The 15,215-nt window shown below is 44.6% G+C and overlaps 1 protein-coding gene across 2 annotated transcripts in view; it reads left to right on the top strand.

Annotated features, from left to right (window-relative positions):
• The window catches only part of ADCY1 (adenylate cyclase 1), a 260,520-nt gene that overhangs the window by 130,038 nt on the left and 115,267 nt on the right, over nt 1-15,215 (top strand). For both annotated transcript variants that reach the window (XR_009555859.1, XM_060247765.1), the window contains exons 3-4: nt 981-1,099; nt 9,455-9,566. Coding sequence is in view for 1 of the 2 variants with exons in the window: in XM_060247765.1 (XP_060103748.1) it covers nt 981-1,099; nt 9,455-9,566 (231 nt within the window). In the remaining variant the exon portion in view is untranslated. The remainder of the gene's footprint in view (nt 1-980; nt 1,100-9,454; nt 9,567-15,215) is intronic.

Genomic DNA, 15,215 nt, shown 5'->3' on the forward strand with positions numbered 1-15,215 from the left:
GGTATTGGCGCATATAGCTGAACCAACATTCCTTGGTGTATCTCTAGATTTTTGAATGTTCACATGCACCAAATGTTTAGCATTCACTGTGAGATACTAGAGTTGCCAGCTTCCTGCTGGGACAGGGGGTTTCTCATCCCGACTCCTGTTGTCTCTGACACTTAGCTGGGCAGCAGGAGGAAATACCTGGGGAAAATAGGGTGGGAGGGAGCATAATCAGTATCCTTAGCAGGATTACACTGCTACCAATGCACCCCGGAAGTGACCTCATCATGACAGCTGATGCTCTAGCATGTGCTCCAAACTTTTTAGGGGGGGTGAATGCAAGAGCATCTCCACGGCACAATGCCATCACTTCTGTGCGGTGTCGGAAGTGACATCATTGCACTGGGGATACCAATCACCCCTACCCACAATATGGAAGTCCTCACCTCTCCCATCTCCTGCTGGTTGCCAGCCCAGGCAACCCTGTGACATGTACAAATGGAAGGAGATGACTTGTTAGCTACAACTGGGAAATATTTTAAACACCCTGGAGATAACTTCACATTCTTAGGAGACAGGATAAGATATTTTCTCAAAACAACCTCTGTATGGAGCTGAGGGCTGCGGCCCACCGATTTTTTTCTTTCAATCTCACCTAATTTTTCCCCTCATTAAAAGTCCCCACTCCACATGTCTTTGGTCTGTGGGGTCCCATGCTCTCCAGCACAGCCTTTTTTCATGGCCAAAAGGAACCCGTCTCCTTCTTTTTCTACTAATAGCAAAGCTGGTTGGGTCCATCCCAGTGTGTTTAAATGGTAGCATTACTTGTTGGGCAAGCCAGTGCCTGAGATTCCTAGTCGTGTTCCGTTGATCGGCTCTATGGATTAAACTTCCCCAACAAGTGATTTGCTCTAATGTATTTTTTTTCAGCCTTGAAAAGAGAAAGGTGCCCCTCTCAGATCCATACTATAATTACTGGCTTTTTTTTCTTGTAGGAGCGACTCTTGATGAGCCTTTTGCCCAGGAATGTTGCCATGGAAATGAAGGAGGACTTCCTGAAGCCGCCTGAAAGGATTTTCCACAAGATTTACATTCAGAGGCACGACAACGTCAGGTGGGACTGATGCACGACAAGTCAAGCGATATGAGCATATAACATGCCTGTATTCAGCCGTGCGCAACGTTAGGCCCTTCTTAGAATGCAGTGGCACCAAAAGTACAGCGGGGAGGTGCAGGCTTTTCAGATTTTCATTTTATTTTTGTACATAGTAAAGAATTAAGGAGGAAGTACATGCATGCAAGTGGAGGTGATGTATAACCAACCCATGTCTGCAAATAGCTTGTTGCACTGAATGGAGCAACAATTAGAGCAGTCGTGGAATCATAGAGTTGGAAGGGGCCTCCATGGTCATGTAGTTCAACCCCCTGCACAATGCAGGAAACTTACAAATACCTCCCCCCGACCCCCCAGTGACACCTGCTCCATGCCTGGAAGATGGCAAAATATAACCCCTCCAGGATCCCTGGCCAAACTGGCCTGGAGACAAATTGCTGCCTGACCCCAAAGTGGTGAACAGCATTCCCTGGAAGTGTAAGAAAGTGCCACATAGGTTTAGTGTTGCTCTCGATATAGTAAGAAAGTGCCACAAGGACTAAGCACTGATGCCCTCCATCCTGCCCTCCTCCTCATGATCTGCCTAAATCCACAGAATCAGCATTGCTGTCAGATGGCCATCTAGCCTCTGTTTCAAAACCTCCAAAGAAGGAGAGCCCATCACCTCTGGAGGAAGCTTGTCCCACTGAAGAACCGCTCTAACTCAGGAAGCTGTTCCTAATGTTTTGTTGAAAACACTTCTGATTTAATTTCAACCCACTGGTTCTTGTCCCATCTTCTGGGGCCACAGAACTCTGCACCATCCTCTATATGACAGCCCTTTGAGTACCTGAAGAGGGTTATCATCAGGGCTTTTTTTGTAGCAGGAACTCCTTTGCATATTAGGCCACACACTCCTGATGTAGCCAATCCTCCAAGAGCTTGCAGGGCTCTTAGTACAAGGCCTACTGTAAGCTCCAGGAGGATTGGCTACATCAGGGGAGTGTGGCCTAATATGCAAAGGAGTTCCCTGCTACAAAAAAAGCCCTCATATCACCTCTCCGTTGTCTCCTGTCCTCTATGCCCTGTCATTGGACCTCCTTAATCTTAAAACGAGCCAGTCAGAAGCCTACTCAGGTCTACTCAGTGAGGCTTCCTCTTAAGAAAGTATTTTTTAGGATGGCACTGAAAATCTTCTTAACTACAAGTCTCATAACTCTCGTGATGGTAGTTGCTCCTTCACAGATTTTTTTAAATAATTTGCAAGGCAACTTGATAGCACTTTCCACCATCCCCCAGTATTTTAAAGCATCCCATTTAAATAACAAAGGGGCAGATCTTTGGTGCTTTCCCACACACTAAATAATACTTTCAATTCACTTTCCAAAAACAATGGGATTTTTTTTTTGTAGATTTTTTTTTTGTAGAATCAAAAATCTAGATTCTAGATTTTTGTAGATTCTGGCTATTCTCAAAGGGCTTAAATACCATTGCTAGATACGTTGTATGCATTTTCTCTGAAAAGTACACTACTTGAAAATATAGATTCCTGTGTTAATTTAAAAAAAACCCTTTTGCTAATATTAGTTCTGTACAGGGCTTTTCTTGCAGAAAAAGCCCAGCAGGAACTCATTTGTGTATTAGGCCACACCCCCTGACATCACCATTGTTTCACGCAGGACTTTTTTTGTAGAAAAAGCCCAGCAGGAACTCATTTGCATATTATGCCACACCTCCTGACACTAAGCCAGCCAGAAGTGTGTTCCTGCTCAAAAAAAGCCCTAGTTCTGTATTATTAAAGCCTGCTTTACGGTTCTAAGTGTCCTGGTCATTTGGCAAACCAGAACTATGTTGACACAGTTCATAAATACAGTTGGGGGAAATTACTTCTGAGTCTACAAAAACAGACCTTCTGAAATGACACTTGATCTAATTCCATTAGCGCAAGTACTGATTGTGAGGCACATCACTCAAGTCTACTTATAGGTTTAGTGTTGCTCTTGATATAGTATTTAATCAAGTTCTGATTTAAATATCCTTTGATTCTCTTAGATCTGTGCTTTTCTTCTTCTTTTTTTTCTAAACTAAGCTCTTCCCCCCAGATCTGTCACAGGTCCTTTTATCTGAACTTTTATTTTATGGATAAATGGGATTCCCAATCAGGGTTATTTGCAGCATTTGTTTCTTTCTCCGGCTGTGCTCTCTCTTGGTGGCTGGCTGCTTAACGTCTTTGAACCCAGAGCTGTGATTTTTTTGTGTTGGGGGGGCACCTCTGTATATATACCAAAAGGCACAGAGTAAAGAACTCTTATAATTGTCTCTGCTCCCAACGGTAAAGCTGCAAGGCGTGTGAAAGCCTCTAAGCACTGTATCAAAAGAGAAAGATCAAGGAGTGCAAAGCTGACATGGAGCTTGGAAGGAAGATAATTGCCCAAGAAGAAATGATGTTTTCTTAGGCTGCAGCATTTGTATATTTCAGTGCAGCTCAGAATGTGGGGGGTGAATACCTTTCACAGACCCAGTTATCTATATATGGACGTGCATTAAAACAAATCGGGATTTAAATGATCAGTCTTTGGAAAGTTGGCTGTGAAGAGATCACACGGGTGCTTCATTTCTGAAAAGGGAAGGTAAGCCAATTTATGCAGAAGCTAATTGGGCTATAGTTTAGGGCCTCAGACTATGAAAGGCCTCTCAGTACAAAAAAAGAGTGACACAATCACTATTATTTATTTATTTATGTAATGCTGTGAGGCCTCTTAAACTTGGCATAACTTAGGGCCTCAGCATGTCATAATTCATCCCTGGGGGCAGGCCTCATTTTGGGCAGGAGCTCAAAGGAGCGGAGCTCCGGAACCTCTACATTTTATTGGTATCTTTCTTTCTTTTGTTGTTGTTCAGTCGCACAGTCGAGTCTGACTCTTTGAGATCCCATGGACAAAGTCACGCCAGGCCCTCCTGTCTTCTACCATCCTCCGAAGTCGTGCTAGTTACTTTCTTTCTTACCCCCCTCCCCTCAAAAAAAATACTTGCCTCTGGGCTGCATTCTTCAACCCCCCTGTGAGAATTTTGCTGAACTCTAAGATTTGACAAACTTTCTAATATCCCCCCCCCCTTACAAAAAATGGAGAAATAACCAAAACATATAAAGCAGACATCTTCTTCATGCCACTGTGGCCACATAGGAGAAAGTAATTTAGAAAGTATGATGAGAGTAAGGTTTTATGAAGACCATTATAATTCAAGAAGCATTTTAAAGTAGATGCTGAGCTGATATAATTTAGTACACCTTCAGGTGATGTCACGGGTATGTGGCATATGCAAATGAGTTGTGCTAATGAGTTCCAGCACTTCTTTTTCTGTACAATGACCCCTGCCTGGAGGTAACAGTATTTCTCTGTATGGAAAGCGCTGTCATGTTGAAGCCAACCAATGTTGATCTGCTGGATTTTCAATGCAAGAGACATTCAGAAGTGGTTTGCCATCTGTGTGGTGACCTTGGACTACCTTGGTAGTCTCCCATCCAAGTAATTACCAGGGCCAACCCTGCTTAACTTCCTAGATCTACAGTCAAGTAATTTTAGCTTAGAAATCCTGCTCTGCAATCTCAAATTTGAGGTTACTCATCAGTGAAGGAATGGCATTCTGAATATGCCTAGAGACACTTTTTAAAAATGATTTCTTTTTTATTTCCAGTTTTGTATCTTGCCTTTCTGTCTTATAAAGTTGCTAGGCAGCAGTTGGAGCTAAAGGGAGGGGCAGAGTGTGGGAGGAAGTAATAGCTCAGTGGCTGCAGTCATACGAGCAGTTTGATCCTGGAAAAGCCATGGCCAGTTAGAACAGATAACAAGAGTTAATATCGGTCTGTCTGTCCGTCTGTCCTTCTGTCCATCCATCTTCCTTCATCTCCATCCATCCATCTAGCCAACTATCCATCAACCCAACCCTGCCTGCCTGCTTGCTTGTCTGTCTGTCTGTCTGTCTGTCTGTCTGTCCGTCCGTCCGTCCGTCCATCCATCCATCCATCCATCTATCTATCTATCTATCTATCTATCTATCTATCTATCTATCTATCTATCTATCTATCTATCTATCTATCTATCTATCTATCTATCTATCTATCTATCTATCTATCTATCTATCTATCTATCTTCTTCATCATCATCACCATTATCAGTCTGTCTGTCTGTCTGTCTCATCTATTTTAACCAAAACCAAACATAATGTGATTGTTCTCCCTGAATTTGCAAATCATTTCAGGATGCTCTTCAACACTGACATGTGGGAGGTATGCGGCAGAGCTTTAAGCTGGGGCTACAATAAGGTATAAATAATAGATTACACAAAATGGAATCTCAATAGGGGACAGGATTAGACTAGAAAGATGTGGTTGGTTTCAGAATGCATGCGACGTGAACTTTATTAACTTCTCCGTGGGGTTCCTTTGTCTGTGCTGTGCATTGCTTGTAAGACACCGGGTTTGTTGTAGAGGTTTTAAAACATGTTTCATCTCTGCTTTGCTCCCTCTCAGGGGACTTATGCTAAGCAGCAAAGAGGTGGGATTTCTTCAAGGCCAAGCTACGTATTACAAGGCAGCAATTCCTTGTAGAGGTCAGAGTGGGTAATCAGCTCTTTTGCTATCCCGCTATCCACCATTTCCCCCCCAAATGTACCCCCAGGTACTTTTTCCAGGTGCTTGCTTGCAAAGTAAGCATGTCTGGAACCCCCTGTGGGGCAATAGTGGTAGATTGGGGGATTCAGGGGGAAGTGAAGGGGGAGAAAGGGTTAAACAGCCTATTGCCTTTTCTTTTGTGCTGCAAATTTTGTCTTTTGGAGGATGCTTTGGGGTCAAGCAGGGACTATCTGGCTTGCATAACATGCAAGCTGCGCTTTTCAGCTGGTGCAGACAAGGAAGGAGGTGTTCTCTTTGACTCCCAAGCCTTTGCTGGGGAGCATGAGACCTGCATGTCCAAAACCCACAAGAGACCCCGTGGATGAGAACTGGGCAAGATGGAGTATAAAAGCTGCTTGGATCCCACCCTTGGCCAGCAGTCTCAATTGTACTTTTTCATCGTGTCCTTCATTATGGGATATACCAATCCTTTCCCTGCTACAGGGATCTGAACTATTCAGCATTACAGGCAAACCCTCCTGCTGACATACGCTGTTCTCAGGTGTTAGGATCCTGTACAGAACTGTTGAAGGTTTGCTGATTAACTGGGGCAGCTGTGGCTCACTCAAGGCCCCAGAGGACGTGAAGTGGGAACAGGCCTTGGGGGAAGAGGAGCTTGGAACAGATGAGGACTTGGAAAGGGAACAGTGTAGGAGAGGTGTGTGCTCAAGGAGATTGTGGCAACTGAGAGTTGTTTATTTGGGAGGGGGGGAACCATCCCCAAATACCGAGACCCACCAGGAATGCAAGGTTTCTGTGTCAGTTCCGAGTTGCTAGTGCAGTTCATGCAAGTCTAGTAAGCCATTGGGATGTTAAGAGAGCAAAGTTTTAACATAATATTTGTGATTGTGATTACAATACCACGCTCTAGCATTGACCTTGTCAGATCTCAGAAGCTAAGCAAGGTCAGCCTGGGCTTAGGGTTGCCAGCCTCCAGGTGGGGCCTGGAGATCCCCAGCTTTTACAGCTGATCTCCAACTGGCAGAGGTCAGCTCCCCTGGATAAAATGGCTGCTTGGAAGGGTAGACTCAGTGGCAGGTGTGGCCGCACTATGACTCGGGAGCCACATGTGGCTCTTTCACATATATTGTGTGGCTCTCGAAGCCCCCACCACCCCGTCAACTGGCTTGAAGAAGTCATTTGTCTCTTCGAGAATGCGTTTAAAGTTTAAACTGCTTTCTTTCCACCCCTCCCTCCCCTTCCTTCCTTCCTTCCTTCCTTCCTTCCTTCCTTCCTTCCTTCCTTCCTTCCTTCCTTCCTTCCTTCCTTCCTTCCTTCCTTCCTTCCTTCCTTCCTCCCTCCCTCCCTCCCTCCCTCCCTCCCTCCCTCCCTTCCCTCCCTCCCTCCCTCCCTCCCTCCTTCCTTCCTTCCTTCCTTCCTTCCTTCCTTCCTTCCTTCCTTCCTTCCTTCCTTCCTTCCTTCCTTCCTTCCTTCCTTCCTTCCTTCCTTCCTTCCTTCCTTCCTTCCGTCTTGCATCTCAAACATGTGACATTTATTCTATGTGGCCCTTAGTTTAAGCAAGTTTGGCCACCCCTGCTCTATGGTATTGTGGCATGCTGTGGCCCCTCCCCAAACCCTGCCCTCTCCTGGATCCACCCCCAAAGTCCCCAAGCATTTTCCAGCACAGACCTAGCAACCCTAATTTGGATAGGAGGCCACCGTGAAAGTCCAGGGTTATGACACTGAGGCAGGCAATGGCCAAACACCTCTGGATGTCTCTTGCCTTGAAAATCTTGCAGGGCTACCATGTCAGCTGTGACTTGATGGCTTATTGGACTTAGAGGAACTTGCTTCTGAGTAAGCACACACAGAATTGGGCTGGGCAAAGTGCTGCTTCTAACTACTAATTTCCGTCTCAGCAGGGCTGGATTAACAAGTAGCCACTAGCCTTTGGGCCCCCACACCTTTAGGAGCCCCAGGCTGGCTTCCTCCCCCCTCCCAGTTTTCCCCCTGCTTGCAGCCCTCCCAGCATGCATGCGCAGCCGGCAACTGAGCTGCTCTTTGCCCAACTTGCCTGGTGCGACTGCTGCTGGCGTCGTTGCCAAGTTTGCCTCTCTCTGCCTCTCCCCTGCAGCTTGGTCAAAGGGGCTTTTGAAAAGATGCCTGCAGGCTGCAGCGGGAGCCGCGGGCAGCAGGGCGGGTGCTCCGACTCTGAGATAATTGGTGAGGGGGCACCTGAGATTTTGACTACCTAGGGGCCTCTACTGACAGCGTTACTGATGTAACTAACATGAATTTGAGCAGACTTCGGAAGGTGATGGAAGACAGGAGGGCCTGGCATGACTTTTTCCATGGAGTCACTAAGAGTTGGACTCGACTGTGCAACTGAACAACAACAAAAGGGGCTCCACAGGGTTTAATCCAGCGCTGTGTCTCAGGATTGGGCAACTGGCAACCTGTCTCTTAGATCCACCAAAGCGATTTTCTTTGGGTCCTGGGAACTTGTTTGTGTGTGTTAAGTGCTGTCAAGTTGCTTCGGATTCATGGTAACCCTATGAATTAAAGACCTCCCAAATGTCCTATCATTAACAATCTTGTTTAGGCAGGGCTTTTTTTTTTGCAGGAGGAACTCCTTTGCATATTAGGCTACACACCCCTGCTGTAGCCAATCCTCCTGGAGCTTACAGTAGGCCCTTTACCGAGAGCCCTGTAAGCTGTTGGAGGATTGGCTTCATGGCCTAATATGCAAAGGAGTTCCTGCTACAAAAAAAAGGCCTTGTGTTCGGGTCTTAAAGGCTGAAGGCTGTGGCTTCCTTTAATAAGTCAATGCATCCTATGGTGGGTCTTCCTCTTTCCTTGCTGCCTTCAAGTTTCCCCAGCATTATTGTCTGTCCTAGTGAGTCCTGTCTTCTATTATGCCATTAAAGGTTTGGTATGGTATGGGAGTCCTGTCTTCTCCTATGGTGACCAAGGCATGATAGCCTCAGCCGTGTCTTTTTAGCTCCTAGAGAGCGTTTAGGCTTGAATTGGTCTAAAACCCACATGTGTCTTTTTGACAATCCACAATAGCCATAAAATTCTCTCCCAACACCGCATTTCAAAGAAGTCTACTTTTTTCCCTGTTGGATGATCAAATTAAAATCAAGGTGCAGCAAAACAGTTGTTTGTGTTTCAGTCATAATATACAGAAATCTGTTTTCAAGTTCTAAGAAAGAGATACTCCATCTTTTCGTATAGTATCTGATGAATGAAGCCTTGACTCTTAGAAAGTCATACCCCAAATTTCTTCTTAGTCTCTAAGGTGCTAATGGACTCAAATCTAGCCGCTCTGTGGCAGACCATTCTCTGAAACAATCTTTATTTTCATATTATACTTCTCAAACTTTATATAATACATTCCTTTCCCAAAAATGCTTGGATAGGCAGAACTCATTTGTGTTTGAACTTGCATTCTGATTGGTCAGATATTTTCAGGGATTTGAACTGAATGTTTTCCTTACTGCGGATTATCTGTGTGCGCACGTGTGTGCGTGTGTGTGAAGGCAGCTATTTGAAACTGGATTGTCCTCCTGAAACAGAAGGGTATTCATACTCTTTCATTAGCTGGCTCCTGTGTAAATAGATCAAGGTATCAAGTTGCATATGATGGGTTGGATTTCATCCCTGATTGGCAGTCAAGCGTTCCCTTTATCAATCCGTTGGAATAGCAAAATCTTTAAGAACAGCCTACTAATGCATCTTCGTCTCCTTCCTTCTCTTTGCAGCATACTGTTTGCGGACATTGTTGGGTTCACCAGCTTGGCGTCACAATGTACCGCTCAAGAACTGGTGAAGCTTCTGAATGAGCTCTTTGGGAAGTTTGATGAATTGGCTACAGTAAGCATAGCTTTGCTTTCCCGTTTTTAAATGTAATTTGAATTGGTTTTTGAATGATGATGTCTTGGGTGGGGGGTGGAGTTGCACATAGCTGAGACATGGACTTGCCTGATTGCTAATCCGTTTCCCACGAGAAGGTCTATAAATCATTGCACGTTTCTAAAGCTTCTGCTAAATGATTTATAGTCCTGGGGTTAAGCAATCCATCGGAATGGTGAGATACAAGTGGAAAGACAAGATTGGCATTTCAGAAATAATCCATCATCACTTGTCTCAGCTGAACAATTTTTGAGCCTCTTGGAATAACAATTTCAGCTTTTTTTAAAAACTATGTGGCACACTGAAAAATATGAGCATGGGACATATTAGTGGATGCACTAAACAAAACATAGAACCTCCACAATTCCTCCCCAGAGAGCTTGCAGTCTGTGTAAGACTGCCAGGACACAAATGAAGGAAGAGGATAGAGCAGGGGTGTCAAACTCATTTGTTATGAGGGCCGTATCTGACATAAATGAGACTGGGCTGGGCCATGTATGTCATAAAATGTAATGCCAGGTAGCAGAGATACAAACTTTATAAAAGACACAGACAAACACAAATATTTTTTAAAAAACTTAAAAGAAAACATGCTTTAAACTTTAGCACTCGTTGGTCTTAAAGGTGCTTCCTTTGTATCTCTCCTTTGCAATCCGGGGAACTGGCAAAGAAGGCTCTTTCCTTCCTTCCCCAGGAGCCTTAGCCAATAGAAGGAAGAGTGGCTTGGCTCAGAAGCTCATTGTGTGATTGAGAGAGCCTGGCAAATCAAGCTATTCCTCCCCCCTTTCTCCCCAAGGAAGAAGCCTCAGCCAATGGAGAAAATAGAGGCTTTGCTCTGTAGCTCCTGTGTGATTGTGCAAGCCTGGCAAACCAAGCTGTGATGCAGAAGGACGCAAGAGAGAGGGAGAAGGAAGCAGATGACAGCCAGTTGCTCGGGGGCCTGATAGGAGCCCTCTGAGGGCCTAATTTAGCCCTTGGGCTGCATGTTTGACACCCCTGGGATAGAGCTTGATGAAGGAGTTTCAGAATGCCTTCAGGGAGAGTTGAATGACAGCACAAAATCCAACCTGAACGTTCAAGAGGATGCAATGCAACCGAGAAGAATGTTGTAAGCTACTTTGGGTCCCCATTGGGGAGAGAAGTGGGATGCCCTGACCTGGATAGCTCAGGCTAGCCCAATCTCCTCAGAATCTAAGCAGGATTGGCCCTGGTTAGTTTTTGGATTGGTGACCTCCAAGGAATTCATGTAGCCATGGCTTTTTTTGTAGCAGGAACTCCTTTGCATAGTAGGCCACACTCCCCTGATGTAGCCAATCCTCCTGGAGTTCACAGCAAGCCCTGTACTAAGAGCCCTGTAAGGAATTCTAACAGGACCTCATTTGCATATTAGGCCACACACCCCTGATGTAGCCAATCCTCCAACAGTTTACAGTAGGCCCTGGACTAAGAGCCCTAGTAAGCTCTTGGAGGATTGGCTACATCAGGGGTGTGTCGCCTAATATGCAAAGGAGTTTCTGCTACAAACCACCCCCTGCATGAAGCATACATGAATAATGTTTATAAGACATAGAATAGTATTTATAATGTTAAAAAATAAATTAGATGGATAGGAACACCTTTGAGAAAAATGTGTTCTCTGTTTAACCCAGACTTGATAAGCAATAGAGCAATTAATAGACACTGCATTTATTGTCTTGTGACATTCTCATCATCATTCTCCAATTTTGACATGTTTACTGCCTTTGTTGTTTACTGCCTTTGTTGTTGTCCCACACAATGCTACCCAGACCAAACTTTGTGCTCTTTCAAGTTGTTAATTTCAACACTATTCCTGTTGGATTCTAACTTTGTACTACTTTGCATGCTTAACTGCTGCCCACCAGCTATATCGCACTGCTCATTGTACCCCATTTCATCATCTGATGAATGCATGCACACGAAAGCTTACATTCTGAATAAAATTGTGTTGGTCTCAGGCCTCGGATTCAGTGGCCGCTCACAGGAGCACAGCTCCTGAACCTTTCTGAGAGTTCCACCTCCTCCTTCAGAGAGTTCCACCTCCTTGTTGATTGAATAATAGGTGCAGCTGCATAATAATCCCTGGATGAGCTCCACCACCTCTTTTTCTACAAAATGGCCCTTGGTTGGTCTTAAAGGTCCAACTTCATTCTATTGCTTCAAACTAACACGGCTCCCCATCTGGATCTACCTACAAGGATTTGAGGGGGGGTCTCATTTCTCCTCACCCATTATTTCCTTGTTCTTGGCAGGTCTTGGTTGGGAAACACTTAGAGATTTTGGGGGTGTAGCCTGAAAAGGGCAGGCTTTGGGGAGGGGAGGAACATCAATGGGGTATAATGCCATATAGTCCACCTTCCACACCAAATATTTTTTGCTGCGGAACGGATCTCTGTTGCCTGGAAATCAATTGTAATCACATAAGATCACCAGCTACCATCTGGAGGCTAAGACAAAGTAACAAACTGTGAAATAAATAGTGATTTTTTTTTTTTGCAAAAGCTTAGTAACTATTTAAAAAGGTCATTATAAAGGTAAAGGTAGTCCCCTGTGCAAGCACCAGTCATTTTCAACTCTGGGGTGACGTTGCTTTCACAACGTTTTCACAGCAGACTTTTTATGGGGTGGTTTGCCATTGCCTTCCCCAGTCATCTACACTTCCCCCCCAGCAAGCTGGGTACTCATTTAGCAAATACTTAAAGCAATACAATACGTAATTACAAACACCTTTCAATCACAATTTCAATAATAAATATCACCAAACAACAATTTTATTCACTCGAGTCCATTTAAAGGCGTCTATTTCCAACTTTTAAAATTCAAGACGATTCACCTGCAGGCTGAATTAAAGTGCTGGTGCTCCCGATATGGTCATGTGGAAAAGGTTCCTATGATCTCCACATTCTTCTTAATCATCCAAATTCATGACTTCCAATGTTCATAAAAGAACTTTTTATACATAGAGCTGAGGTGGGTATGACATAAGCCTCTAACGGGAACGCGCCTTTACTTCCGTTTCCAGGAAAACCCTTCTTCAGAGAGGCATATCCCACTGTAAAAGTTCTACCGCCAATCACTTGCGCACAGCACCCAAGCACGGAGGTTGAGATTTTTCTTCCTCCCTCCCCTTCCCTGTGAAGCTTAGATCCCCTCATTCCGTGGCCCCAGTCTGAATCAGTCCATTTTGCACCTGGTATTTATATATATATATTTTAATTGCTGGGTATACCAGACATGGAACTCATAGGGTGCGATTACATGAGCAGTTTGTTTTGCCATAGCCAGCCCTCCCCTCTGGATTAAATGGGTGTGCACATCTGGCTCCTGTGTCCCACTCACTGTTACATTGCACTAAAATGACTCCCACATGGATTAAGTAGCCACTGGCAAATTTGGGTGGCTTCTTTGGCAAAGCGCTTCCATGGCGGGTTTCTGGCTGATTGATTGTCCCGGTGCACCATGGAAACTCATAAGCCCTGCAATCATTCCACTCTGTTTCTGGCTTATCTTTTCTTTCCCCCAACCCCACTCCAGCGTGCACTTCAGGGCCCCCATAGAACCAGCCAGGAGCACGTATACGCTTGTCCGTTTCTGCCCACTGCACAGTGGGACTTAGAAAAAAATTATCCAACCCAGCCCCATGGTTGTGGCGTGTTAGCAAAGTGGACAACCAACCGCAGGCCTGCTGCGCTATGATGCTGGCTTAGGGGGCTGTGTCTGGTTGACATAAATGGCCCCAAATTCACATGGCTTTTTTAAAAGCCAAGATTCTGCCACAGCAACCTGCCCGTCTGATCGCACCCATTTTGTCTTTGTAGACTTTCATTCTGAGTTGAGCTATCTCCAGCTTGGCCACAGCATCTGTGAGTTAGCTCAGCCGAGTGTCCTTCTTCTGTCTCTGAATTAGAGTTTTGAAACAAAACTTATGCAGAAACCTCTTCAGAGTATCAAACAGAACCACCTGTTCTTTTCTATAACACAGAAGTCACTTTTATCATATGGTGCTAGCTGCTTCTGTGTTGCAGAAATAGAAGAGGGGAGGGTCTACCATTGCTAGGTCTCTTTGCCCATTCTTGTCTCTTGCTGCAAAAAAAAGAAAAGACAATGCTGTAATCAACTCTCTTGCACATTGATGAAGAATGCAGAGCTTCTCACAAGGTGTCTAATTTGCTGATTAGAACAGCTACTTGGGATACGTTTTATTCATCTAGAACATAGGATGTGCCGAGTAAATTAGGCACGTGCATCTCAGAAGTCAGGAGGAGTGTGAATGAAAAGGAAGGAAGAATTGGCCGTGTGCAGGGCTTTTTTTTTGTAGAAAAAGCCCAGCAGGAACTCATTTGCACATTAGGCCACACCCCTGATGTTACCATTGCTTTGCACAGGGCTTTTTTTGTAGAAAAAGCCCAGCAGGAATTGATTTGCATATTAGGCCACACACCCTAACACCAAGCCAGCCAGAACTGTGTTCCTGTGCGTTCCTGCTCAAAAACAGCCCTGACTGCGTGTATTTGCAAGCTCTGTGCATTTAGGCCAGCAGTTGTGTGGGCACTGCATAGTCTAGCTGACCTCAGAAGCAATGTCTTTTGGGAATGATTGCCCCTTGTTCTGAGTGTACCAAATAATTCCACCTGAATGTTCTGAATGTACCCAGTAATTCCAGATAATTTGCATGGACGCTCTCATTTTCCCACTTTTATCATACTTGATTTTGGATCTGGGAAATGCATTATACGTTTTTTAATTACTAGGCTGTCCTTGTGGAAAGCTTCCATGATGCTGACTATTGGCAACTTTTTCATTTCCTCTAAAATCACTTACTGTTTATGGATTTTGATCAAATGCTACTTCTCTCTTGTGCTCTGTGGGTCATGTTCTGATGGATGGAGGCTGCATTTCTGCTGCTGGTATTATTTAAAGTGTTTATTAGCCACCTTCCTTCCCATGGAGCTCAAGGCAGCTCCCGATATTAATAAAATACCTTAAAATACACTTTAAAAAACATAAAACTAAAATTTAAAATCACAATTTAGGACTGCTTTAATTAAATACAGTTCTAAATTTTAAAAAGTTTTCAGCTGCCTCCTTAAAATGTAAAGTGAGGGCAGCAAGTACAACTCCTGGGAAAGCCTCAGCGTTCTGCACAAGCTACAGCTTCTGAAGACTCTTCAAGGGTTGCCCCAAGAAGAGCATATTGCAGTAGTGCAGTGTAGATGTAACTGAGGCATGTGGCTAGATCTGACTGACTCAAGAACACGTACAGCCGATGCACCAGCAGAAGTTGGGCAAAAGCACGATGAACCACTGCAGCCACCTGGTTTTCTAAGTGACTAGTGTCCAGTAGCACTCCTAAACTGTGAACTTAGATTGGCAAGGGGATTATAACCCCATCCAAAACGGGATTTCTGAAGTCCCTAGTCTGCTTTTCTATTAACCCACAGAATCACTGTCTTTTCAGGATTACATTTCAGCTTGTTCACCCTCATCTAACCCATTACTGACTCCAAGCACTGGTTCAGAAACATCAAAGCATCCTCAGAATTGGTTGGAAAAGAAAGGTAGAGCTGAGTGTCATCCACATATTTGTGACAC

Source organism: Heteronotia binoei, chromosome 10 (genome assembly GCF_032191835.1).
Source record: "Heteronotia binoei isolate CCM8104 ecotype False Entrance Well chromosome 10, APGP_CSIRO_Hbin_v1, whole genome shotgun sequence".
Classification (NCBI taxonomy): Eukaryota; Metazoa; Chordata; class Lepidosauria; order Squamata; family Gekkonidae; genus Heteronotia; species Heteronotia binoei.